This window comes from Panthera onca, chromosome B4 (assembly GCF_046562875.1).
Source record: "Panthera onca isolate mPanOnc1 chromosome B4, mPanOnc1 haplotype 2, whole genome shotgun sequence".
NCBI lineage: Eukaryota > Metazoa > Chordata > Mammalia > Carnivora > Felidae > Panthera > Panthera onca.
In genome coordinates this window covers 46,263,664-46,290,175 of record NC_138345.1, presented here as the reverse complement: position 1 = coordinate 46,290,175, position 26,512 = coordinate 46,263,664, and the positions used below count along the sequence as shown (strand labels likewise).

General features: G+C 41.2%; 1 protein-coding gene across 8 annotated transcripts in view; it reads left to right on the top strand.

The window, feature by feature from the left end:
* Nucleotides 1-26,512, top strand: part of DUSP16 (dual specificity phosphatase 16) — a 90,463-nt gene that overhangs the window by 47,272 nt on the left and 16,679 nt on the right. For all 8 annotated transcript variants that reach the window (XM_081796113.1, XM_081796111.1, XM_081796112.1 and 5 more), the window contains one exon: nucleotides 15,978-16,141. In XM_081796113.1, coding sequence (XP_081652239.1) covers nucleotides 15,978-16,141 — 164 coding nt within the window. The remainder of the gene's footprint in view (nucleotides 1-15,977; nucleotides 16,142-26,512) is intronic.

Here is a 26,512-nt window from a genome sequence, read left to right as displayed (position 1 = left end):
ATCCTACTAATGGGATCAGGGTTATTCTTTAAAGAGGGTACACCAACTGTGTGCTTCCCGGGAAAGGCACTCTGCACCTCACTCTTGTTTGAGACGCTTTCCCTATGAAGGGACTCTGACTTGACAGCGTGGCCAGATGGACACTCCTGTGGAGGAGTGAGCTCATACTGAGTTTCTAGCACAGGTGTTTCAGTTCCTTAAATACCCTTTCTCCCCTTTACCAAAGAACACTCCTTAGTTACCTGGGAACGTTCTTATCAGTTGTGTGTTGGTGTGGGAGGAGCACTCCTTAGGCAAGGGAGAAAAAGGACTCAGTGCGATCGGCTAGATCAGCCCTATGGACACGTGGAATGACACATTGGATCAGAACACCTTGACATCCCCATATCATACATGAAATGCTGCCTGGGTCTCAATGAGGGTCCATCCAGGCAGCACCAAGAACCACACTGAATGTATTGCTGACACCATATCCCCATCCACACCCCAGAATCCTGTGTATCTTTTAGTTCAGGAGGTGGCTTCAGGGACTGAATTGCCTTGTTTGGGAGTGAGCAGCCAGATCTCTTATGAAACCTAAGAGAAGGTTCTCAATGGTTGAAAGCCTCCAGCTGTCCAAAAGCCTCTGACCAATTGGAAATTCCCTTGGTTAGTGACAGGAGTGGACAGAAAAGTGGCAGAAGTGGAAGAAAATGCTTGGGAAGGTATGGCCATCAATTGTTGGCAGCCCGTTGTGTTGCCAACATCTAGCTGCTCATAGGATGTTCCAGGGATGTGGGTTGGAAGGACATAATGACAGATGTTTCTTAAATATCTTGCCTAACTGGAAAAGCACACAAGCTTCTCACAGGTGCTACAGAAAATGACACGGTAGGTGGAGACAGTTTTCACTACAAACTGCCCCTGTTGCTTCCAGCAGTTGGAGACAGTTTCAACCTCATGTGGATGTGGTAATAGAAAGATGCAGTGGTTTCTCCATCATTCGAGAGCTTTTAGCTACTCTGAGATACTCAGGAAGCAAGTATCAGATGTGAGATGCTTTAAAGAAATGTGGCCTGAATTCCATTCATATTCTCAGAGAGGGCTAGCTACCTTGCCTGGGAAAAAATTACTTTGGAGAAGGGGAACAAAAAGACGTCCCCACAGAACTGATAGATGAACCATTTTTATGTGCTCTCTCCCTCCAATAAGAGGAGACCCAAACTTACCAAGAGGACCTAGTTGTATAGACACAAAGAAGTGCAGGATTACTGAAGGAAATGCGGATTGGGTTTGGGGAAGCTATACTGGCATGGGCTTAATTCCTTAATATGGAACAGGTCCTGTTTGGGGACGGGGCTAGACTATTAAACTTGTTTCTGCCAGGTGAAAGGGGTTCTTTTAAGCCACTTGGGCAGCTGATTATCAGGGAGACCATTTTGCCAACGCTTCTAGTCCTGAAACTTGGAACCTGGTTCTTCAGTGAACTCTACCTGTATTGGCCACATCTGCAGGCCTCCTCGGCCAGGGACCTTGACCAGCTTTCCCTTCTTCTGAGAAGCCCAGTCAGTACTGTCAACAAAATGATTCATTTGATAACCATATGCTATCCTGTCATAAATCTTCCATTATTATCTTAAAATCTTATTTAAACCTTATGTTCTCCTTTATCTTTTTCATTTATTAGCTTAACTCCCCTGCTGAATTCTTTTTCAAGCTGAGGACTATGTCTTTTTCATCTTTGTGTTCTCCAGGAGGCCCAGCACTTCTTAGGTTTTCAGTAAATATTTGTTATCTAAATTAGCTTACATGTAGGTTTGTATCATTTCTGTTTCACGTGATTCATTTATTAGTGTAGAATATCAGTGATTCTATTAAATAGTCATGAGACAATATGAAGTGTAGTGAAAACGTGAGATTGTTTTGAAATAAATGATTTACAAAGTATATTTGTTCAGAGGAAACATACAGCTGTTACAGAAAAGTAATATGAAAGTGTTTTCATCTATTTAAGTAGGTTTAAATACGATTTTAAGAGTTAATAAAAATACTGAGATGAGCCAGTGCTAATTTTATGTCATCCTTAAATACTGAACCTTAATAAAAAGCTAATAGCTCTGGAGACCTAGCTCCACTCATAGGAAGATACAAGTCCTTGAGTCTGTATGAGCTGAGAATGGTTGTGATAATTTCTACATATTCTTTTAAAAAAAATTTTTTTTAATGTTTTTATTTATTTTTGAGACAGAGAGAGACAGAGCATGAGCAGGGGAGGGGCAGAGAGAGAGGGACACACAGAATCTGAAGCAGGATCCAGGCTCTGAGCTGTCAGCACAGAGCCTGAACGCAGGGCTCGAACTCACAGACTGCAAGATCATGACCTGAGCTGAGGTCGGACTCTTAACCGACTGAGCCACCCAGGTACCCTAATTCCTATATTCTTTTTTTTTTTTTTTTTAATTTTTTTTTAACATTTTATTTATTTTTGAGACAGAGCATGAACGGGGCAGGGGCAGAGAGAGAGGGAGACACAGAATCGGAAGCAGGCTCCAGGCTCTGAGCCATCAGCCCAGAGCCCAACGCTGGGCTCGAACTCACAGACCGCGAGATCGTGACCTGAGCTGAAGTCGGACGCTCAACCGACTGAGCCACCCAGGCGCCCCCCCAATTTCTATATTCTTAAAGGCAAATATAAACTGATCTATTTAGCCATTGGGAGGTCTCCCAGTAACCAAGCCAAGCCAAACCATAGCACTGTTTTACCCTCAGAGGAGTAAAGAATTTGATTATCAGGAGCAGCCTCATCTTAGCAAGAAAGAGTGAATTTGGGTCCCTTTGGGAAGTTCTCCATCATCATTGGATAGATGGTGACAAAACCATCTTTTCCATTTTTTTTTTAAATTTTGAAGCCAGTTATTAAATAAGCACAGTTTAAAAATACATGTATCCTTCCACAACCATCTGTAAAAATAAGACTTAAGAATTTGAGTTAATAGGGTGACAGAATGGGTGACATAAACATTTGTTTCACAAAAATGACTATAACTGGGGATTCTCGTTGGGAGGATTTATATGGGATAACACGTATGAAATCTTTGATATCAGTCTTTTTAAAAAACTTATCATTATGAGTTAAAAAACAAATAATCAAGTTTTTTGGTCTTGGTAGGTAATGTTCAGAAAACTCGTTTTCTCTAAAAAATATTGGGGTTGCCTGCGTGGCTCAGTCTGTTAAGCGATGACTCTTGGTTTCGGCTCAGGTCATGGTCTCACCGTTCATGAGTTTGAGCCCCTTGTCGGGCTGACAGCACAGGGCCTGCTTGGGATTCTCTGTCTCTCTGCTTCTCTCTCTCTCTGCCCCTCCCCAGCTCACGCTCTCTGTCTCTCACAAAATAAACTTAAAAAATAAAAAATAATCTTGTGTCTTGGCCTTTACTTATTCACTGTGTATCACTTTATTCTACTTGCTTTTTGTCTATTATATTTCTGAGGGTGCCAGACTGAACATAAATATAGAAGGAAAAAAGGAAAAATACTGAATTTGGACTTTCATTTCTTGGTAACATAGAGAAAAGAGAATAAATGGGCCATTAGTACAAATAAAGATCAGCCTACAGATGAGAAATACGGTTCTGTTATTTCCTTCTCTTTCTTCGGTGTTGTAATTCTGAGTAAAAGCAAAAGGGGCCCATGACAGTTGATTAATTCTGCATCACTCCTTCCTGTCCTGTGATGAGGCACAGGATAACCAGCCCTACAGCAAAACACCATGAAGGAGTCATGGACTTCAGCCCTTTCATTTACAAATGAGGAAAGTAACAGAGCCTTGAGTGGGTCTCCCAAGCTCTCACTCTCACTATGTTCCCCAGGCCCATATCTGCAATAATTCCAGAGTCTTCTGGAATTTCATCAGGAGGCTGAACTGAATCAGGGGCTCCCATTTCAGATCAGCCTTATCTTGAAAGGCTCTTTTATTGGTAGCTCTTCCTCAGACTCTTTGTGGATTTCAGAGTCCTATTCTTATTCACATTTTATGGAATGAAGCAATGTATAAAAATATACTCTATATAGAAATTTTTAAAGCATTACATTATTTTAGCAGGGGGATCATCAAAAGTGTAACTACTCTGTTTTGTGCTGAAGTATATATAGCTTGAATAATGGTAGAAGATACCATTTATTAAGCATTTACTGTTAGGGACAATGTTAGTAAAGTGCTAAGGGCTTTTATAAACATTTTGTCTCCGAACACAGATTAATGTTGGCTTTGGTTAAAGGCCAAGTTCACATGTCTTTGTTTTGAGTTAGATTTGCTAGTCTAATTAGAACTAGGAGTAAGTAAAAACGTGTTGGGCACTATGGTTTTTCAATTTAACAGAGATCTGCATTCAGTCAATAGATCTGTATAATAAACATATGGCTTTGGTTTCATGGAATCAATTACTGTCCTTCCTAATGGAGGTATAGTGGAAGCCTTATCTTGCAGGTTACGGATTTTGCTGTGCACAGTTCTGTTACCTAGTTTGGCATTTCTTCGGTCCTTTTGTCTAGAGAGGAGAATCTTTAGTCACTCCACTTCAAATCCTGCAGTTGTTGGTAAAAGACTGAAATGAATGGATCTCAGGAAAAGTACTATAGTTACTCAGGAACTGGCTGTTCTTGAGTTTAAAAAGCTGCAGTGACTGAGAGCCACTGAAAATAGACTAAGTATAGGTGCTATTTTGCCCACTGGTTGCTGAGCTTCTGAGCCTCCATTTGCGTGAGGCGGTCCAAACTGGATTGTCTTTCTGCAGTTGCTGCCTGCCAGTGTGGTAAGCCAGTTTATGCCACTGCCCAGCTACCAGTGCCTAAGACATGATGCCTATGTCTGTGTCTTTTTAAAAAAAGATAGTTCCTTGGTTACTCATCCTGACAGTTTGCACAAGCCAAATGACAGCACCCTAGATGACATTGGTGGCCTCCATTTTCCCTGGCCCTGGTCATGTCACCTGTGGTTCTGGAGAAGCGCCAGATCCAGGACTTTTCATCCAGTCTAACTTCTCAGTGTTTCACGGGCACTTTTGTGTTTGGGCCCAGGGCTGAGCTACCAGAAAAGCAAAAGACTCGGCCCTGCCCTTGAGAACCTAACGATTAATTTGGGGAAACATGCCTAGAGTTGGTGAAAGAGAGGAGCACATGATCATGCGCTGTACCGTGTGATATGGTGATCGGGGTGATGGAATGTCACCTGTGGAGGTTGGGGAAGATTTGATTATGGCAATGGGATTGTAGTTGAACCTGGGAAGAGGAGTAAGATTTGGTGGAGGTCAGACCTTGGCATTCTGATCGAGGGGGGGAGAAACATGATTCAAAATGTCAGGACTGAACATCGACTTGAAGAGGGTAGTGGGGGGACTAGAGTGGATTTCTTTTGCAAAGGGGAGAAGTGAGAGTTGAGAAAAAATGAAATCAAGTGACACAAGCCCTTTAAACCAGGAGGACAAATGTGTGAGCCTTCAGGGATTTGGCTGCAGCCTCTGCCACCTCTCACTCACCAGGTCCTCTGACCTCACGGAGCATCTGCTCTCCTCCTCTTCTGCCACCAGCTCTCAAGCCAAGATTTCCCTCTCCCCGAGGGCTCCAAGAGCCTCTTAACTAGTCTTCTCCTGTCCTCTGCTGTGCCCCCCAGAATCCCTCAGTCGCAGTGGAGCCAAAGTTGTACTTTTATATTTTAATGTAATCCAGATTTATATAACTCCCTGGTCTAATATGCATCATTGCTTTTCATATAAATTCCCAAATCCATAACTGACTCACAAGGCCCTGTAATGGCTGCTCCTGTCTGCCTCTCCAACTTCATCTCATGCCATGTAAGTCCTCATTCCATCTCACTTCTGTAGGCCTCCTCTCAGGTGCTGTAAACCTGCGGTGACAGTCTCTCTGGGCCTTCGCAGACGCCCTCTCCTCCTGTCCTCCACTCCTTTCACATTTCCTGCTGGAGTCAGTGTATTTGTCAAGCCTTCCCTAGCCACTAGGCAAAGTTGGTTTTCTCTGTGATACACATTCCTTTGGCCACCTGCCTATAATTAGTTAATTATTCATCTAATTATTTGGTTAGCATTTGTCCCACTAAACTCTCCATTCCAGAAAGGGCCTCTGTTTCACCTAGTGCCCTGTCCTGCTCACAGTAGGTGCTCACTAAATCTCTTTAACTTAAGTGTGATTCCAGTAGCCTCTAGTGTTGTTTGGTTGACTGAACAGATATCCCTTTCTTCCTGACCACTTTGTGAAGTCTCCAGGGAGGCTGTGCAGTTGGCCAAGAAGACTGTTGATAGAGTGAAATACACAGAAGTAGTCCTTGGGAGAGCCTTCTACAGGGTAGCTCAGAAGGCTTAGAGCTTCACGTAGAATGGCATGAGAGATGAGTTATATGGTGATTCATAGACAGTTTATAAGTTAGTCAAATTTGATTTTTAAGAGTCATTCTCTTGAGACCAGACTCATACCCCTTTTTCCTCTTGACTCATAGAGTTATCTCCCAATTTATAATCTCACTTCACCCATTGCTTTGATTGATCACTGTAAAACCTGCCCAGCAGCCACTTCATCCTTATCTAGGTCCTAATTGTAGTTGGTCTGATTAATTTCCTAAGGGATGTGCCCTGATACCCTGAGCCCAGGGGTATTATTGGACCTTCCAAGTCATTATTGGAATTCTGACCCCTGCAGGTATGATTGGGCTCTCTGGATCATATGGAGTTCTGAGCCACTTATGGACATCAGAAAAAATTTTTTCTCTCTACTTTTCATGTAGAGTCAGAAGCACACTAAAGATTGGGTATGGAGGAAGCACAGTAAGGATTCAGTATTGCTTGTCAATGACCAGAGTAGCACTCATTGGTTCTACATTTTTTTCTGTAGTAGCAGAAAAAGTTTTTCTTGCCCTGTGCGGCCTCTGTCACCCTGAGAGTCTTCTAGGGCATTGTGGTCCAAGAATAGGAAGCAGATTCTGGGCCCCCGCCCATGCCAGCATAGCTTTAGGCTTTGAATGGAATCAGGAAATCCTTTTGAGCACCAAAAATATACAAGACTTGTGTCCATCAACAGCTATTCATTGTAACAAGGAAGGATTCAGTAAACATTTATTGAATTTCAGTTATGTGCCAAGCACTGTGCTAAATGCTGAGGGGATTACAAAGGAGTGTGAGACATAATTCTTATCCACAAGTAGTTCACAGTGTAGTAAAGCTGGAGAAATAGAGGTCACCACACACACACAAAGATAATTCACACTTACCAAGTCAGTGGCAAATACTTACTGCCAGATGGTTGCCATAAATTTTATGAAATTTCTAAGTTGGCAGGACCATATATATACTGGTCAGGAAAGATTTTTTTTTTTTTTTAAGCAACAGAAGAGTATTGAAACTGTTGGAGAGCAACTCAGTAAGGGAAGATAGCATCCTGAAATTTGTTTCTGGGACCTGGCCCCCCAGCATCGACCTAAGACCCCTGGCCAGCTCTCCAGAGCTCTGTCAGAGCTGTCTGTCTGTGTCTGTCTGGCTGCCACTGGTGTCACCTGTGTGTTCAGAAGGTTTTGTTGTGAAATGTATTTTATTAGTTATGGTAAAAAAAAAAAAAAAAATCCTTGGTAGACTTCTGTAGAAGAGGTATGACCTGGGCTAGCCTATGGTTTGGAAGGAAATACAAAATGGATTGGGGAGACTGGATTGCCAAAGGCTCAAGATTGGAAAGCAAAGGTGTGTTAGGAAAAGAGAAGACTGATTTTTCCTTTTACATGTAGGGTGGTGGCATGGAAAATCAGATTGGACAATAGATTGGGATTAGATTAGGAAGGGTCTTGAATGTCTGCTCACAATCGTAGATTTTATCCTGTGGATATTTGGGAGCAGAGATTACATCAAAACTTTATTTTAAGATGCTTCATCTGGCAGCAGATTGGACATGAGTTGGGAACAGAACAAGTGGATCAGAGAGAGAGCTGTTACTGAATTTATCTGAGTGAGGTATGAAGGTCCTGGACCAGGGGGCGGCAGGAGAATGGAAAGGCAGGACAGTAGGAGAGACTGAAAGGAAAGTCAGTGTGTTGGCATAGCAACTGGATGTTGCTGAGCTGACCAGGAGGCTGGGGCTACCATGGATGGGGATGCGGAAGGAAAGCGAGGGAGGCGTTGGCCTTGACTTTATTTTAAAGGTGTTAGTAAGTCTTTCAAGTAAACATGACCAAAGGGAGTTGAAAGTGTTAGATTGGATTTGGGGACATCAAACAGTACAAACTTGGAGATCTTTATTTTCAGGTGAAATGAGCAAATACGGTTTCTTAAATAACCTTCCTATCCATGCTGACGAGGCATCCTAAATTCTTACTTCTCGGGAAGTCCCCGGACACTGCTTGCTTGCTGTTGTCTTCATCCCTTAACATTACTGCAGGATCAGTCAGGGCTGCCTCTGTGAATCTGGCTTCCCTCTTACAGAACTTGTTGATTTTATTCAGTGAGTGGTGGATTCTGGCCATATTCCTTTTGTTTGGTTATTCTGGTTGCACTCTTTAGAAAAATCTTTGTTTGTGTGAGGGCATTTATTAGGAGTCCTCGCTGTGTGTCATGGGTGTTTTAAGAGGAGTTTCTGGGTGTGGCTCTCTATTGCCAATTTGAAAGATCAGTAAAATAGGTATCACTCTACATCTTCTGAGAATTCTTTACTAAACAATACTTCTGAATTTTGCTAATTGATCTAGATCTAGATCTTGGGGAATAATGAGATCTAGACATTCTGAATCAAAAGAATTGCATTATTATAGTATTTGGGTTTTTTTTTTTCCTGCTAGTACTTTGAAACTTTAAAATTCTTTTTTTGTCTAGGCGATAAGTGTATTAATCCCCAAATTAGATTAGATAGAATCTTTCATTCCCTGATTGGGTGAGGTGATAGAGTGATGCAGAGTAAGCTTTTTTGGAGGTGTCATTTATGGGCAAGTTTTGTGAGACGTAGGCTACTTCTTGGGCTTCCTGGATGGTCTCCACAGCAGCGCGTACCTGTCCGCTTTCCTCTTGGTCTGTGCTCTGGTGGACACAGAGTGAAGGGGATAAGAGCTTAAAGTTAATGCCTTATATTATTTAGGGATTTTTCTCGTCAGTGCTGCTCCATGGAGGATTGGCTAAATAAGACAAAGAAGGAATGCTGCTAAGGTTGTTCAGAAAAATATGCCATGGTCTCTACCCTCTCAGAAATGATTTATCAATCATGTGTGGCTTGGCTTACCCAGACGAACCTATATACATTGGAATAGTACAGCTACTTATTTTTGTTTGCTTTCTGTAGGGGTGTGAAATTATGGTGCCTTCATTTTCTTGTTCATTTTATTTAACTAGCTTCAACTCTCCATGTGTATAGTCTGCTGACCCTGGAAGAATTGAGTCTTTTTGTGAGTGGCTAGAGAACAAAGTTTGCCTGAATCAATCACTTCACTGTGAAGTGAAATGTATATTTATTATCAAAATAACAGTTCAACAATTGAAACATACATTTCAGCAATTTAATTTTTTTAATAATTTTTTTTAGTGTTTATTTTTGAGCGAGAGAGACAGAGACAGAGTGAGTGGGGGAGGGTGGAGAGAGAGGGAGACAGAATCCAAAGCAGGCTCCAGGCTCTGAGCTGTCAGCACAGAGCCTGATGTGGGGCTTGAACTCACAAGCCTGGAGATCATGATCTGAGCTGAAGTTGGATGTTTAACCAACTGAGCCACCCAGGAGCCCCAGCAATTTAGTTTTTAATATTAGGGTTGCCTACTTTGTGCAATAGCAAAGTAGCAGATTTTATTTTCAGTACGGAGAGAAATGTTCTCTACAGGTGCAGGTATACTTCACTTAAATCCTTCATATGCATTCTGGAATAAGGAAGTGAATGGGTTGTATTATGTCACAAAAATGGAGTCTTTGTTTTACAAAGGTTGAACTACATGAAGACTATATTTAAAAACTGGAGCTATATAAACTCTGTGAAAATTTAATATAAAAATTAATTTGCATTGACTTTTTAGAAAAGTCTGTCTTGAAGTAGAGCTTTGTATAAGCACTGTTTCTATGTAGAGCTGTGGAATCCATTCAGAATATGCAGGGGAGCTGCCTGTAACTCTTCCCACCCTGGGTGGCTCTGCTGATAGTGCTCTAATGAGTGGCCGGAAGTGAAGAAGTCCTGCCTTTCTCCCTGCAGGGAACGCTCTTGACAGTAATGGAATTGACGTTCATCTCTAGTTAGAAAGACTAGGGAATCCATTTTTAGAACTTGAGGCTTAAACATTTATGTAACATCACTAAGCTGTAGTAAAGTGCTACTTTTGTTTTATTACAAATATTCCTTGTTAAGAAAAAAACTGTGATTTATAACTGGTGGCAAGGGTCAGAGGGAAGAGAAAAGAGTGACTAATTGGAATTGTTTAGTAGAGTTGTTATATGTATTTTATTTTACTTGGCAGATTTTTTTCTTCTCTGAAAATTAAATGATAGTTCACATTGACTTTTTACATGGTATTTGTGACTAGAATTGTGGAGGTAGGTCACTTAAGGAAGAAGTTTTTTTGGCTGAATTAGAATAAGGTGATACATAATTATGAATGCCTTTAAGCTACACCAGATGTTTTCTGTGTCCAAAGTAACGTGTACATTTTTATGTATAAACCTGCATTCTACTGGCTGGACTTGTGGAAGACTAACAGAAATTGTAGTTTGACTGCCTGTCCATCCAGATCTGTAGAGTCCAAATCTGCATGTCTACCCTCTGGTCTCCTTGTCTGCGTTTCTCTGCAGGCCAGGTGCATCTGCATGAATGTCTTCCTTCCTCTTTTTTTTTTTTTTTTTTAAAGTTTATTTATTTTTGACAGAGTGCAAGCATGAGCTTGGGGTGGGGGGGGGGGGGTGGAGTGGCAGAGAGAGAGGGAGACACGGAATCCAAAGCAGGCTCCAGGCTCCAAGCTGTCAGCACAGAGCCCGATGTGGGGCCTGAACTCACAAACCGTGAGATCATGACCTGAGCCGAATTCGGACACTCAACCAACCAAGCCACCCAGGCACCCCTTATGTCTTCCTTCCTCTTAAAAACAAGTGTTTCAGCATACAGGGAAGAGTGGAAGCCTCCATTCAGACTCAGGTCTGTCTTAGGGAAGCTCATATGGATTATACGACTTTCCATTTTCTACATTCCCAGGTGATAATGTAAAATCTAGGGATAGAAATTTGGTGAGATTGGATGGGGAGTTAAATCCTTAACAACTTTAAAAGGTATTTTAAAACATTTTCAACAGAGGAGGATAATGTGCTGATGTTGCATCTTCTTGTAATGGAATCTAACGTGGAGTCTGTGGGACCATGGAGGGTTGTGACAGGGCCAATAAGATGGGTTTTGTATCTGTCAGCCATTTGTAACGAAAAGTTTGCATAGATGAATTGTATTTTTCTTCCTATTAGATCTGGTTTGTAAGAGGAAGAAGGACATTTTAGACATATTTCAAAACTGAGTTGCTGATGAGGCCACAGATAGTTTTTCAAGAGTTCGGGGAAATCAGGCAGTGTCTCATCTGTTGTTAATTAATGAAATGAAACTGAGGTCACTAGAGTACAACGATGAATGAAAGGTCATTGAATGGAAAAAACTGTCAATGAAGGAGGGTGTTAGCAGAGTGGAACATTGTCCTAGATAAAGATCAGGGAAAATGTACTCTTTGGCTCAGGTCGTGTTTTCTGGAAGCGACTATGGTTTGGGACATCTCAGTCAAGACTGAGCACTGTATGCTCTGATTTTAGTAAAATCTGTTCAGTATTTTAAGGCTATTCAGGTTTGTGCCAGAGATTCATTGAAAAGATAGGTAAAAAAGATTTCTTTTTGTTTTATAATGTGTTCTTACCGTGTGTTATTGCTGTTTTTGTTTGGCTTTTTTGTTTTGTTTTGAGGTTAAAAACTGGTTTCCTGCTCTTATTTCTGTTCTCTTAGAATTTTCTAGAGCCACACTCACTTTTGAGATACTCAAAAGTTAAAAGTGATTTAGGATCATGGTAGTAATTAGTGATAAGGCCAGACCTCAAACAGCCAACAGTGACTGACTCTGTGGTTTTTGCCAAATTGTGTCCCCTCTGAGAGTTGCTTTGTGGAGGATGGCCTGAAAGTCCTCAAGACAGCTTTCAGTTTCACAACCACCTTGCACACTGTGATCCTGAACAGACCAGTGACTGTATTTATACTTTAACTAATTCATCTGTCAATTCTGTTACTGGTTTCATGCAAAGTGCATTTAGAGTTTCTTGTGTCTCTGGTTATGTCAGACCTCTTGCCCTTTTTTTTTCTCCCACATTGAAGCTTTTGAACCATGTAGCTTTGGGGAAATGAGGCTCTGCCATCAGTTTGGGAGAGGCCCATGGCCATTTTCAGCCTGGTATTGAGACCTGACTGGCCACGGCTAGTGAGGGCAGGACCCCATAGAAATCAGCAAGGCTGTCCCCGTATCCTAAGAGGGAGTTAATCTCGTAGTATTTGGAGAAGTGATGATATAGCACAGCCATTGAGTGTATAGTCTCTAGGGCCAGACTGCTGGGGCTCATATCCTAATTCTGCCAGTTATTACCCTATGTTTTTCTGAACCTCTGTTTTCTTATTTGTAAAATGGGAATAATGATAGCACCTACTTCATAGTTACAAAGATTGAATAAATACTTTTAAAGTGCTTAGAGCAATGTTTGTCGCTTACCAAACATTAGTGTTTGCTAACGTTAACAATTATTGTTAAGTAATTCTTTGATTACTTGTATTATTTGTTTATCTGATTACTTATAAATTTAAAATGGAATTCAACTGGAGTTTCCTTGGATTGTTTCTCTTTTCTCTGAGAATATTTACTGAAATATTGTTCTGTTAGATTTAAATGAGAGGCTATTACATGAACTGTATTAGAGCCACGATAGAAAAAAAATCTGAGAACAGCTCTGTGGAGAAATACCGGACCCAGAAGTTAACAGAAGCTTATTAATATTTAAACTCCTACAATTAAATTGTAATCAGAATAGTGCCTGTCAGTTATTATGTTGGGTAGGTGTAAGGTAGATAAAGAATGATGAGACCCTTTAACACTGTTAGAAGAACTACTTTCGGGGGGAAAAAAAAAAACAACACACCTCACCTTAAATAACTGTGTTATGCACTTAGACTGAAAAGGAACAGAACACTAATAGAAACAAAATTATAAATACTAATCAGTGACACTGTTATACATAGGCCAAGGTAGGTTGACCGCTTTCTTGAGGTTCCCTGTGGGTTATGCTGTATGAGCATAGGTGTAGGAATTGTGACTGGCTCCATTTCATTACTTGCAGTGGCCCTTGTGTAACATTTCCTCAAGTGCGAGTTGCCCTTACTATAAATAGATTTTAGGCAGTGGGGGGAATGGTTTGGGAAACTTATTTGAGTTACATTAAACTCATTTCCTTGGAGTCTTTAATATGCTAATATGTGCTGTGATTCTCCCAGGGAAATATGATACGCAGTATTTCTCTTACTCTTTGCACCAGTATCTTGTCTGTCAACTTCCTGTAGGACCTTAGTGCTTTGGAGCACACTTCGGGAAATGTAACCTTAGAGCATTGCTTTTTTCGCTTTGTGTCTCTGGCGAATCCTAACAAGATGTAGCTAAACAAATAGCTGCAGATCCAGGGTGGAGGAAGGCCTCCCAGGTGAGGCTGGGTCCTAAATGTATCTGAACTCAGCCTGTGCTCTTTCTCTGCCGTCAGTCTTGGGGCTTGTCTGCGTTTTGCTTGCTGCGTGTGCATGCACAGGGCATGGTAGTGGTGGTACCTGAATAAGAGAATCTTCCTTAATAAGGAAGATTCCTGAATAAGGAACCTGAATAAGGTTATTCCTTAAATAAGGAATTCCTTATTTATTTTTGGCAAAAAATAAATCTATCTGTGCTCTGTCAGCACAGATTTTGTTTTGGCAAAAACCAAAATTTGGCAAAAACCTTATTCCTTATTTATAAATAAGGTTATTCCTTAAATAAGGAATTCCTTCCTGAATAAGGAACCTGAATAAGTCCTGAATAAGAGAACAGCATCAGAGTGTGAAATGAAAGTGGGTTTTGTGTGGCTGGAGGCCGTGCTTGGAAATGGTAAGTAATGAAGCCATGAAACTATACGGGAACACATCCTGAGGGCCTCATCTATCACATGAAGGAGTATGGGATTTCTGTAATGGAACTGCCTACCTTTCCATCAGGTTACCTTAAGAACTGCTGATGAGTAAAAACTGCACAGACACTTAGGTGGAGGCTAGGAATGACACTTCAGCATTTTGCGGGTACCATAGCTGTCACAGGCCCCTTGCCATCCTAGCTTGCTGCATTGTGGAACCTGTACTGAGTACAGACAGTAGACACAGGAGTCCAGCAGATTCAACTTCAGTTGAACATACTATAGGGGATAAAAGGGATGACATACTCTCCCCTCCTAGCTCCCTGCATGTCTGCAGTTTTTGAGGGCATGTTTTAGTTGCTTCTGGAAGTGGACTAAAGACTAACAGAATGTAACTCAAAGAACTGGAGATAAATGTTCAGTGAGATTTTAAGATCTTGTTTAGGGCCTGATTGAAGAGGTAAAAGTGGGGCTGCCCTGTCCTAATAACATGTTAATTGTTTTTTAATTAAATAGTACTAAAAATATACAAGTATTTCCTGTGATCCAAATCTCTTTGCTTCCTGACTTTGAACTTGGTGAGTAATGAGGGTTTGGCTGGGAGAAGATTTCTCTAAAAATGTATCAGAATCTTTAGATTCTGGGTTTGGATTTGAATAGCAAGGAATATTTATATTGGAAAACCCAGGGAAGACCATATTCATTTTTTCTTTTTCAGAGGGGGTGAGGGTGCCTCCAATGGTTGGGCAGATGTCTTGTCATTAAGAAATGGCAAGATGGTGATTTAATGAAGGTCACAGAGCAGATCATAGTAAGGACTGGACTAGGAAAAACGGGATTCTTCTGGGTGTAGGAATCTTGCCACAAGGCCTTCACATACCCTAAGAAATTAGGGTCTGTCACCACTTCTTCATAGTGCTCAGCAAAATGAACAGTGGATCCCAGGAGTCACTGGTAATTATAGGAACCTTGATTAACTGTCCAGGAATTTCAAGGACTTGATGTGGAGAATATTTGCAAGAGTAGGGGCGCATATGTCTGTAATCCCTTTGACATAAAAAACCTACATAGTAGGAAGATTTAAATTTAACTCTAGCATTTTTAACTTGATCAATTTTATTTTGAAGAAATAACATCTGGCCTCAGTTCATGGTTGTTTTTGTTTTGTTTTTATATCCCATTTCACCTCTCTGAGTAGTTGTCTTGGCTTATTTGCTACTTTTTTTTTTTTTTTATTTTAAAATATTTATTTATTTTGAGAGAGAGAGAGCACGTGAGTGAGTGAGCATGTGCATGCCAGCATGGAAGAAGCAGAGAAAGAAGGAGAGACAGAATCCCAAGCAGTCTCTATGCTGTCAGTGCACAGCCCAGTGCGGGGCTTGATCTCATGAACCCATGAGATCATGACCTGAGCGAAAATCAAGAGTCAGTTGCTTAACTGACTGAGCCACCCAGGCACCCCTATTTGCTACTTATTTTAAATCCTCTTTAAGTTCCATAGGAGAGTATTCATTTGGGAGACTGAGGGCAGGGAAGAAATGTAGGGTAGGTGAGGTTGGAGAGAGGGAGAAAGAGACGGGTCCAGTTAGGTGTCCTCAGGGGTACGGCTCCCCATCGTGGCCCTGTAAGCCAAGGCTCACTGCCGGGCTGTATGCCAGGCTCCGTGGTGGACCGCTGTGGACAGGAGTACGTGTGTAGTGCTGTCCACTTGCATCTGTGGGATTTGACTTTTTTTATTTTAACCAGTTAGAGTTATATTTGAGCAGTTAACGAAAGGCTGATTTTTATCTTAGTGCATGGCATAGTAATTTTATGTGTATTTTTAGGTGGGTTTGCGGAGTTCTCCCGTTGTTTCCCTGGCCTCTGTGAAGGAAAATCTGCTGTAGTCCCTACCTGCATTTCTCAGCCTTGCCTTCCTGTTGCCAACATTGGGCCAACCCGAATTCTTCCCAATCTTTATCTTGGCTGCCAGCGAGATGTCCTCAACAAGGTGGGTGCTTTGAAAATATCCTTCATTGTAGGGTTTCTTGTTAGCAGCTGGAGAAATCGCGATTGCCCATCAGCTGTTGCTTCCAGAAAGGAAGTACAGCATTCTCAGTGTGACTCCCTGTGGCACTTGCATTAGCTTCTGGAGGGCTGTTTTGTTTGATGTTACTGATTTGCCATAAGATGTAAATGTTGTCACACTTGCTTGTTCCTCAAAGATCCGGGAGACCTGGGATAGGACAGGATTTGTCAGAAGTGTAGCCGGATTTTCTTAGTGTATTAATTGTTCTGTAGTAGTCATTGGGCACATTCAGGAAGGCTGATACTTCCTAGATTATTTCACATTTGTAACTGTATTTACTGAGGCATACTAGAAAGGGACTCAGGCTGAGCTTGGATTGAAGAAGAGCCTCTGGCTGGAGGGATGGGGGTGGGAATAAGATGGTGAGGAGAAGGGCTAAGAGCACACACTGCAGGCTGCCCCGTCAGTGGCTGCCTGGAGCAGCTTCGTTGAGAAAGAAGAGGGAGGAGCTCGGACTTGCTGAAAAGGTTCACACACGTGAAGCTGGCGTGCCCAATAGAGGAATCCATAGTGATCCAGGCCACCGTATTTAATGGTACAGGTGTAACAGTAGTAGAACTAAGGTCTGCCTGCCTGCACAGCTTATATGCTCTTAACTGGTAGTGCTAGGAAACTGTGCTCTAACTTCCCAGAAAAGAGGTTTTTCTCTAAAAGAGCAATCAAAGATCTTAATTTACCTGTTGGTGACTTACAGGTGCTACTTTATTTATTTATTTTTAAAGAGAGAGAGAGAGAGAGAGAGAGAGAGAGAGAGAGCAAGCAGGGGAGGGGCAGAGAGAGAGAGAAAGAAAGAGAGAGAGAGAGGATCCCAAGTAAGCTTTGCCCTGTCAGCACAGAACCCACTGTGGGGCTCAGTCTCATGAACCGTGAGATCATGACCTGAGCCAAAATCAAGAGTCGGATGATTAACTGACTAAGCCATCCAGGCACCCCACAGGTGCTACTTACTTGTAAAGGGGGGAGGTACCTTAACCTTTCCCCTTGAGTAATTGAAAGAGTTGGGCTGACCATAAAGCTAGCTCCCAGATTGGCTTGTATTAGCACGTGAAAAGCAAAAATACCCTGTTTGCCAGCAGTGGGGGATTCTTTCATTTTTTTTTTTTTTTTTTTTTTTTTTCAAAACTCCCACCTCTGTAAAATTTTGCCTCGACACTGTTATTAATATCTCTGCTTTTACTGTGAGAGATTTGAAATTTGATAGTTTATACTGTTTCGGGGTTTTTTGGTGTAAAAAGATGATTTTATTAAAACACGGGGACAGGACCCATAGGCAGGAAGAGCTGCCGATAGTTTATACTTTTATTGAGCCTTTCTGGTGGGGTCACAGTTCCTTTGAACACGTGATTATTCTCTTTTAGAGATAAGCAAACTATGTCACAGAAAGCAAAATTAATTTCCTACAGTCACATGCATCCCTGGGATAAAGCTGAAGATGTTTTAGTTAATCCTCAATCAGAAAATGAAATAAAATTCATCCTAGTTAAGGATGCTGTCCCGATTTACCCCTAGTTAAACAAAAAAACATAACCAGTCAGCAGGTGCTTTTACAAATAATTGTGTTATAGATCATTTTTGTTACTTTTGACATCAAGTTAAATGGCACATTCATTTTGCTGTGCACCATTTCCAGGTTTAACATATGTGTCTGTTAACGACTCTAGCGGTTAAAATGGACCCTGGAGTTGAAGACATGGGGAGAGGATGGTTTTCTCCTTCAGCTGGTTTCTCAGTGGACACTGAACAGGCTGAAGAGGATATGTACACAGAAGCATTGGGAGAAGGTGGTTGTAGGGAAGGAATAAATTTATGGAAGCTCAAGGGGAAAACAGCCTGGGCAAGGAGGTTTTGTGGAAGACTGTCAGGAAACTTCTTTACAGCAGATGTAAAGGATGGTGAGAAGTAAGCATGCTTTGAAAATGGTGAGCAGGAATCCCATAGTGACCTCTGGATTCATTGTTGAGAAGAGTCCTGATGCTGACAGGGATTTTAGAGATCATGCAGTCAGCCTCCTTTCCTTGGTCAGTGAGGAAGCTGATATTCCAGAAACATTAAGTGAATTCCACGACACCCAACAGATGAGTTTTGGGACCAGATGTGGCTCTGTTGAACAGATAGCTTGAACTGATCTTTCTGCTCAGCTCTCTGATTTAAACTTTCCAGGAGAAATAATATGCTGCTTCTCTTCCCGAAGATCTCCAGAGATGAAGATTTTGTAATTTTTCCTAATAGCACATACCTTTTTATTAGAATTTAGAAGCTGAAGTTTTTAAAAACATCGATGATAAGACCACTAATTTTATTAGTTTTTTAAAAAATTTTTTTTAATGTTTTATTTCTGAGACAGAGACAGAGCATGAGAGGGGGAGGGGCAGAGAGAGAAGGAGACACAGAATCTGAAGCAGGCTCCAGGCTCTGAGCTGTCAGCACAGAGCCCGATGTGGGGCTCGAACTCACAAACCGTGAGATCATGACCTGAGCTGGAGTCCGTTGCTCAACCGACTGGGCCACCCAGGCACCCCTAGTTTTCTTTTAAATCAAGTGACACCAATATATTTTAAAAGCATATCATAGAAACTTTATTAAAATCATATTTACCACTTAAAATGCTAGGCTCTTTATATTATTGCATTTAACCCTCATAATAGGATTAAGACATAGGTTGGCTCTGAGTTGTCACTTACCCAAGATTTTGTGGCTGGGAAGTCATGGACTTCAAAGCTGGTTAGTGGCAGAGATCATCCTCACTCAAGCTACTGTTCTGGCTTTAAGGCTTGTGTTCATATAACACCAGACGTACCCATCTTCTAGAAGCTAGAACTCTCTAGAACAGGCTGTTATGAAGGACTGACGATCTAAACTGTTTCTTGAGTCACTGCTGAGATTTTCTTTCCCTAGTTTTCCTACAGCACATTCTGTACCAGCACTGTCCACTAGAAAGGTAATACAAGCCATATACTTAAAATGTTTCAATAGCTTTATTAAAAAAGTAAAAAAGAACAAGTGAAATTAATTTTGATAACTTTATCACAGTATATCTAGAATATTATTTCAATGTGCAATCAATGTAGAAAAACTATTGCTATTTAATGTATTTTTTGTACTAAGTCTTTAAAATATGGTGTATATTTCATAATTACTACCCATCTCAGTGTGGCACAGTTCAGGTGCTCAGTGGCCTCATGTGGCTTGTGGCTACCACAGAGGACAGTGTAGGTCAATACTTTCAACATATTTTAATTTTACTCAGGTTTCCAAGGCATAGCTCTTCTGTAAAAGACCGTAAGAAGTCATTGGTAGCAAAAAGAATACCTTCAATTTCTTTTCCCCTCACAACTGTACTTTTGTTTCTCACAGTCTGTTCTTTTATTCTCTAGTCTTTATACAAGAATTGGAACAGGAATAGCTTACTGTACTAAAAGTAGTTTGCCAGTGCCCAGTTCACATCTGAACTGAGTGGGATTTGCGCAAGAATCTCTAGTTACTGTTGAAAGACCAAAGTTCCTGATTTTCTGCCTTATCGCTTAACATTTCCAGTAGAGACTTTAGTTTCACACTTAAATGCATGAAATGTATGATGGAATCACCTGTTGTCAGTAGTCACAAAGCCAGAGCTATATCTGCAGTAAGTTAGCAGTTCTCCTGCCCCCTTGCCCCCCATCCAGACAGTGTGCTGTTGGCACTCTTGGTGTTGCTCATTTCACTCTTGGAATCAGCAAGGTTGGTTTTCTTGTGCTGCCAGGTTGTGTTGCCTGCCACTGGGATGACTGCCACTTTCTCTGTTGTTTTCTTACCAGAACTAGTAGCCTAGACACAGAATACTGCCTTCAGGGTTTCCATAAGATCCAGGAAGGCAAAGGTCAAAATTATCAGTAAAAATACACCACATGGTGCTCAAGTTGAGTAGACAAGACCAGTTCATTCCACAATGATGTACAAGACGAGGTGAGTGACTGTAGAACTCCCACTACCAACGCAGCCTGGCGTGTTGGTTGACAGCTGGCCTTGGAGGTGGGCAGTTTTGCTTCCCAGGTCTTACCTTACCAGCCATATCACTTTAGCTAAGTTGCTGAATCTCAGTTTCGTCACCTACAAACTCATGATTCCTGCCTTCTAGCATTCACGTGAGGTTCAAATGAAATCACGTATCCCTAGCACCAAGGACAGTTCCTGGTTCACAGGGCCCTTGGTCAATGTCCTCAAGAGGTGGGGTATACCAGAGGCTTTCGTGAGTGGTGGATACAGTGGGTGTGGTTGACTGAGGAAGGCTGGATGGAGGAAGTAGGACGTAAGGTCAGTTTTGAAGGCAAAAGGAGTGGCAAATGCAAAAATATTTATTTGAATGGACTTCAGAAAAAAAAGTGACAATTCCATTGTCTAAAATTGCAGTGCCCCTGGTGATTTAATGTGATCTCTCTCCTCAGTCTAGCTGAACATGGGAAACTTGGCCAAGTAGAGCAGTTTTATTAAGGCTTGTATATCAATCTGTGTTCCATTTATTACTTCATAGTCTGCAACAACAGATTATAGGACCCTTACTTACAAATTAGTCCCAACTACAGGGCAAAGTTTATTTCATTATTTAGGAGAGAGAAGCTTTGAGAGGGAAAAAATTGTGAATGGAAATCATAATAATAAAATAATGAAATAAAGATTATTTTTGACTCAAAAATGTTATTTTTGAAAGTTTTCTTAATTGTATATTGAAGCAAGAATCCATCCATCACCCACACGGTTACAATTTTTTTTCTTCTGATGAGAACTTTTTTTTTTTTTTTCAACTTTTTTTTTTTTTTTTTTTTTTTAATTTATTTTTTGAGACAGAGAGAGACAGAGCATGAACGGGGGAGGGGCAGAGAGAGAGGGAGACACAGAATCCGAAACAGGCTCCAGGCTCCGAGCCATCAGCCCAGAGCCTGACGCGGGGCTCAAACTCACGGTCCGTGAGATCGTGACCTGGCTGAAGTCGGACGCCTAACCGACTGCGCCACCCAGGCGCCCCTCTGATGAGAACTTTTAAGTGCTGTACATTACATCCCCATGACTTATTACTGGAAGTTTGTCCCTTCTGACCATTGTCACCTACACCCCGCATATGTTCTCTGTATCTCTGAGTAGATTCCTTTAGATTCCACATATGTAAGTGAGACTGTATAGTATTTTTCTCTGACTTATTTCACTTAGCATAATGTCCTCATAATGTCGCAAATGGCAAGATTGGCAAGATTTCATTCTTTTTTTATGGCTGAATAACACTTCATTGTATACCTGTACTACATCATTATCCATTCATCGATTGATAGAACACTTCTGTATATCTAGAGTGTTGTAAATAATGCTGCAGTGAACATGGGGGTGCAGATGTCTCTTCGAGTTAGTGTTTTCATTTCTTTCAGATACATACCCAGAAGGAGAATTTTTGGATCATATGGTAATTTTATTTCTGATTTTTTGAGGAACCTCCATATCATTTTCCATAGTATCTGTGCCAATTTACCTTCCCACAAGCTATTTTTAAAATAAGATAAAGTGTAAGGGAACTAACATTTAATGAGACTCTTATATTATGTGCCAGTTATTTTGTCCTTATAATAGCTTTATAAAATGTACGTCATTAGCCTTACTTTACAGGTGAGGAAACTGAAGCTGAGAGAGGTTAGACGACCTACTCAAGATCATTCAGGTTACAAGCAGTAACATGCTAGGTTGTGCTTTGGTTTTTCTGGGTCCAGTACCCACACGCTTCTCATTATTCCTGCCACACGGCGTTCATCCATGCAGCAGGAGGGAAGGTAGAGCACACAGGTAGGTGCATGTGCTGTTAGAAGGGTAAATGTGGTTAGAGGAAATTTACAAAAATTTGCTTCTGACTGTGTACATTTTTCAGTACCCCAGGAAACAAGATCCTCTGTCAGCTGAGAGTGAGGAGAAGGAATTTGAAGAAAAGGGGAAATGGGTGGAACGGCATGTAGGAGAGAGGGAACCTAGGGAAATAAAACGATTGCTGAGGAGCATGAATTGGAATTGAGATGGAGCAGCGTTGCTGAGTGGTTTTCTCTGGCTGTGTTCAGCTGCATGGGCGCAGACACAGACCAGGCGGGTGTGGGTGCGGCTGCGTGGGTGCAGAGGCAAACCAGATGGAGAGTTAGATTGACCCAGGGCTGTAATCTTGCTGGGTGAGTGTGAAGAAGCCATAGTGGGACACAGGAGTTGAGGGTGGAGGCAAGGGAGTAATTTATAATGACGGACCACAGAATTTCACTTGGGCAAGGAAGGCAGACAGATACCATGAAGATGAAGGACCGAAAAGGGGGTAGAGTCAGAGAAGTGTAGATCCAGGGGAACGAAAGGATTCCAAGAGTGGTGGTGTGAGAGAGAGCGAGCTGGAAGGAGAGGAGGAAGGGTTGGGGGGGGTGCTGTGAGGTCAAGATGAGGGACAGGCCAAGGTTGTTGGTAATGACCGGGACTGACTGGGTCACATTCGTGAATGGTGAAGGTGAGAAGTTCAAAGAACTGAGAGACCAAGGTATCAGAAGGATATTTGAAGCCAGAGAAGATTATTTTGCCAGTAGAAAACATTTGTTCACAGACTTAGCACAAAGTTGAGCTACATATTAAATGGCATAATGGGAGTGCCTCTGGAATCTTACAAACTGTGATGCTTAATAACGGGGCAGAGAAATTTTCAGTTGTGTAAAACAAAACTGAGCAAATTCCATAAATATCTCTTTATAGTGTAGTAAGAAGTCCTTGACATTCATGTGCAAATGAAAGCAATCATTCTATAAAACAGACCCATTCTTCCTAATAGTAGTTCCAGCCCAGCACCATCATCAGAAACATTGCCTTAAGATGCCCTCGAGCCACTTATATGTACATTTGTAAAAACAATCCGGAGAGCAAGTTAATAGAATGTATGGCTACATGAACCTTCAAAACTCAGCGATTCACCCACCTCTCAACCCTGAGGCCCAGCAGGTGCTGCCCGCTTTACGGCTAGGCTAGCAGTAGGCTCCTGTGCCTCCACTGCTGGAACAGTGTGCTTACCAGGAGGTATCGTGTTTGTTCTCAAACCTGTTTAGGCCAGCGTACTTGTTATTATAATTGTGCACATTAATTAAAATATTACATACGCCCATGAAATATGAATGAGGGAAGAGTGTTGTTTTTCTATGATTTAGGTTAAATGTTTTGGGACGATCCAGGAAAACCAAATTGCTTTACGTCTTTTTTCTGTCTAAACTAGGAAGCAGTAAGGCAACTGTAAAATACCTGAGGGGCAGTCATAAACCGGGATTCTGTACTGATGTTGTTTCACAGGTTTTTGCTCTTCTGAGAAATGAAAGCTCTTAAGTAGTATATGCACTTGGTTGTGATTTGCTTAAGAACTCCCATCAGCTAAACCATACAAAAAAAAAAAAGCAGCAGCCATGGTCCAGCATCAGAAATTAGTGAATGAATGTACATTTATTTGTTTTAAATTAAAGTGGTTCAAGTGTATATGTATTATTTTACTGACTTTTGCATTGATGTAGTTACTGCCACCAGATTACATATTGTGTTCAATTTAGTAACCATGTTATATTTAAATTTTACATGGTAACATCTTTGGATTTTTGTTTGCCTCTTTGTTTTTAAAATTAGCCATGTTTTATTTATCAAGTCCCATCTTATGGCAAAAAGAATTTCAGGGAATAGTTGAATAATTGACTTAATAAATATTTTTACAGTAAAATTTTTATAAAGCAAGTTATATTTACCATTAAGATCATTTCCTTTTTCTCATTTCATGTTTAAATTATTATTTTTTCATATGTATTTTTTAGGTTATTTATTTTGATAGAGAGCACGAGCTGGGTAGGGGCAGAGAGAGAGGGGAGAGAGAAAAATCCCAAGCAGGCTCCACACTGTCACCACAGAGCCCTATGCGGGGGGTTGATCCTGTGAACTGTGAGATCATGACCTGAGTTGAAACCCGAGAGTCAGATGCTTAACTGAACCCTCCAGGCACCCCTGTGTTTAAATTATTTTATCATCACTCAGTTTTAATATATTAGTCTTTTTCACCCTTCCCCTTTTGCCAGTTATTTAAAATTAAAAAACTGCTGGGGCACCTGGCTGGCTCAGTCACAAAAGAGTGTGTGACTCTTGATGTCAGGGTTGTGAGTTCAAGCCCCACGTTGGGTGTAGAAATTATAAATAAATACTCAAAAAAACCTTTACTACTTAAATGCATCTTTTATGGTACACTGTTTTATAAGTGAAAAATGCTTTTGAGATATAAACAGCATTGTAAGGTTGGATTATTGATGTATCTTAAATATGTCAGGTCAGAATGGTGCCCTTTGCACATTTCCGTCTGTCCAGCATGGCGGTGTTGCTGAAGGTTGGTGCGTGGCAGCAGTCAGCACAGGGCAGTGGACCTGCACGCAGGGAGCCAGTTCTCCCCCTGCAGCAGTAGATACCTGTGCAAACATGGCAGAGGCCAGCACTGTAATGCCTGTGGCAACAGCTGAGGTGACAATAAGGGGAAACAGAGCAAAATCAACACTTTGTGTAAGTGTCCTCAAATGTGTCCTGAGTTGCTCTGAAAGTCTCCTCAAAGAAGTGCAGGCCAGAGTGGTCCCTCTACTTTCTAATTTGTTAATGATAGTTGAAATGGGCATAAAGAATGAAATTAAACTTTATATTCTAATACTTGAATTAGTTACAAAGGATGTGTATATGTAGGCTAATTCCCTTGTTGCTCCATCTAATTTGCTTTTTTTTTTGAATGCTTATTTTTATTTTTGAGAGAGACAGAATGTTATCAGGGGAGGGGCAGAGAGAGAGGGAGACACAGAACCCGAAGCAGGCTCCAGGCTCTGAGCTGTCAGCTCAAACTTGTGAGCTGGGGCTCGAACTTGTGAACTGTGAGATCATGACCTGAGCCGAAGTTGGATGCTTAACTGACTGAGCCACCCAGACACCACCCCTAATTTGCTTTAAACAGAACTTCAGCAAAGCATGGCCACTAAGGACAGGTTTTGGAGGTGGATATTCTTGATTTGAACTTTGACTCTATCTCACTAGCTGTGTGACTGCAAACATTGTGTAACTTTCTAAGCCTCAGTTTTCTCATTTTTAAAATGGGAATCATAATAGTATCCATACCAGAGGGTGGTTGTGAGGATTAAATAAGACAGTCTATTTAAGTTTTTTATTTTTATTCTAGTATAGTTAGCATGCAGTATCGTATTACTTTCAGTGTATAGTATAGTGACTCAGCATGTCCGTACATGACCTGGTGCTCATCATGACAGGTGCCCTCCTTAATCCCCATCACCTAGTCAGCCATCCCTCCCCACCCCCCACCTCTCCTGATCACCATCAATTTATCCTCTATAGTTAAGAGTCTGCTTCTTGCTTTGTCTCCCTTTTTTTCCCTTTGCTTATTTTGTTTCTTAGATTCCACATATGAGTAAAATCATATGATATTTGTCTTTCCTGGACTTATTTCACTTGGCATTATACTCTCTAGCTCTAGCCACATCATTGCAAATGGCAACATTTCATTCTTTTTTAATGGCTGAATAATATTCCAATACACACACACACACACACACACACACACACATGCCACATCTTCTTTATGCATTCATCTATCCATGGACACTTGGACTGCTTCCATAATTTGGTTATTGTAAATAATACTGCTGTAAACATAGGGACACATGTATCCCTTTGAATTAGTGTTTTTGTATTCTTTGGATAGATACCCAGTAGTGCAGTTAATGGATCATAGAGTAGTTCTATTTTTTAACTTTTTGAGGAACTTCCATACTGTTCTCCAGAGTGGTTGCCCCAGTTAGCATTCCTGCCAACAGTGCAAGAAGGTTTCTTTCTCTTCACATCCTTGAGAGACAGTCTATTTATTTTTTTTTTTTTAATTTTTTTTTTTTTTACGTTTATTTATTTTTGAGACAGAGAGAGACAGAGCATGAACGGGGGAGGGGCAGAGAGAGAGGGAGACACAGAATTGGAAGCAGGCTCCAGGCTCTGAGCCATCAGCCCATAGCCCGATGCGGGGCTCGAACTCGCGGACCGCGAGATCACGACCTGAGCTGAAGTCGGACGCTTAACCGACTGAGCCACCCAGGCGCCCCAGAGAGACAGTCTATTTAAATGCTTAGCACAGTGCCTGGAAAAAGTAGGCATTCATTAACTGTTAGATATTATTTTATTAATATGTGCCATGTACCATAATATTATTAATAAACCTCTAGCAAAGGTGCTCAGCAAATATTTTTTGACTGA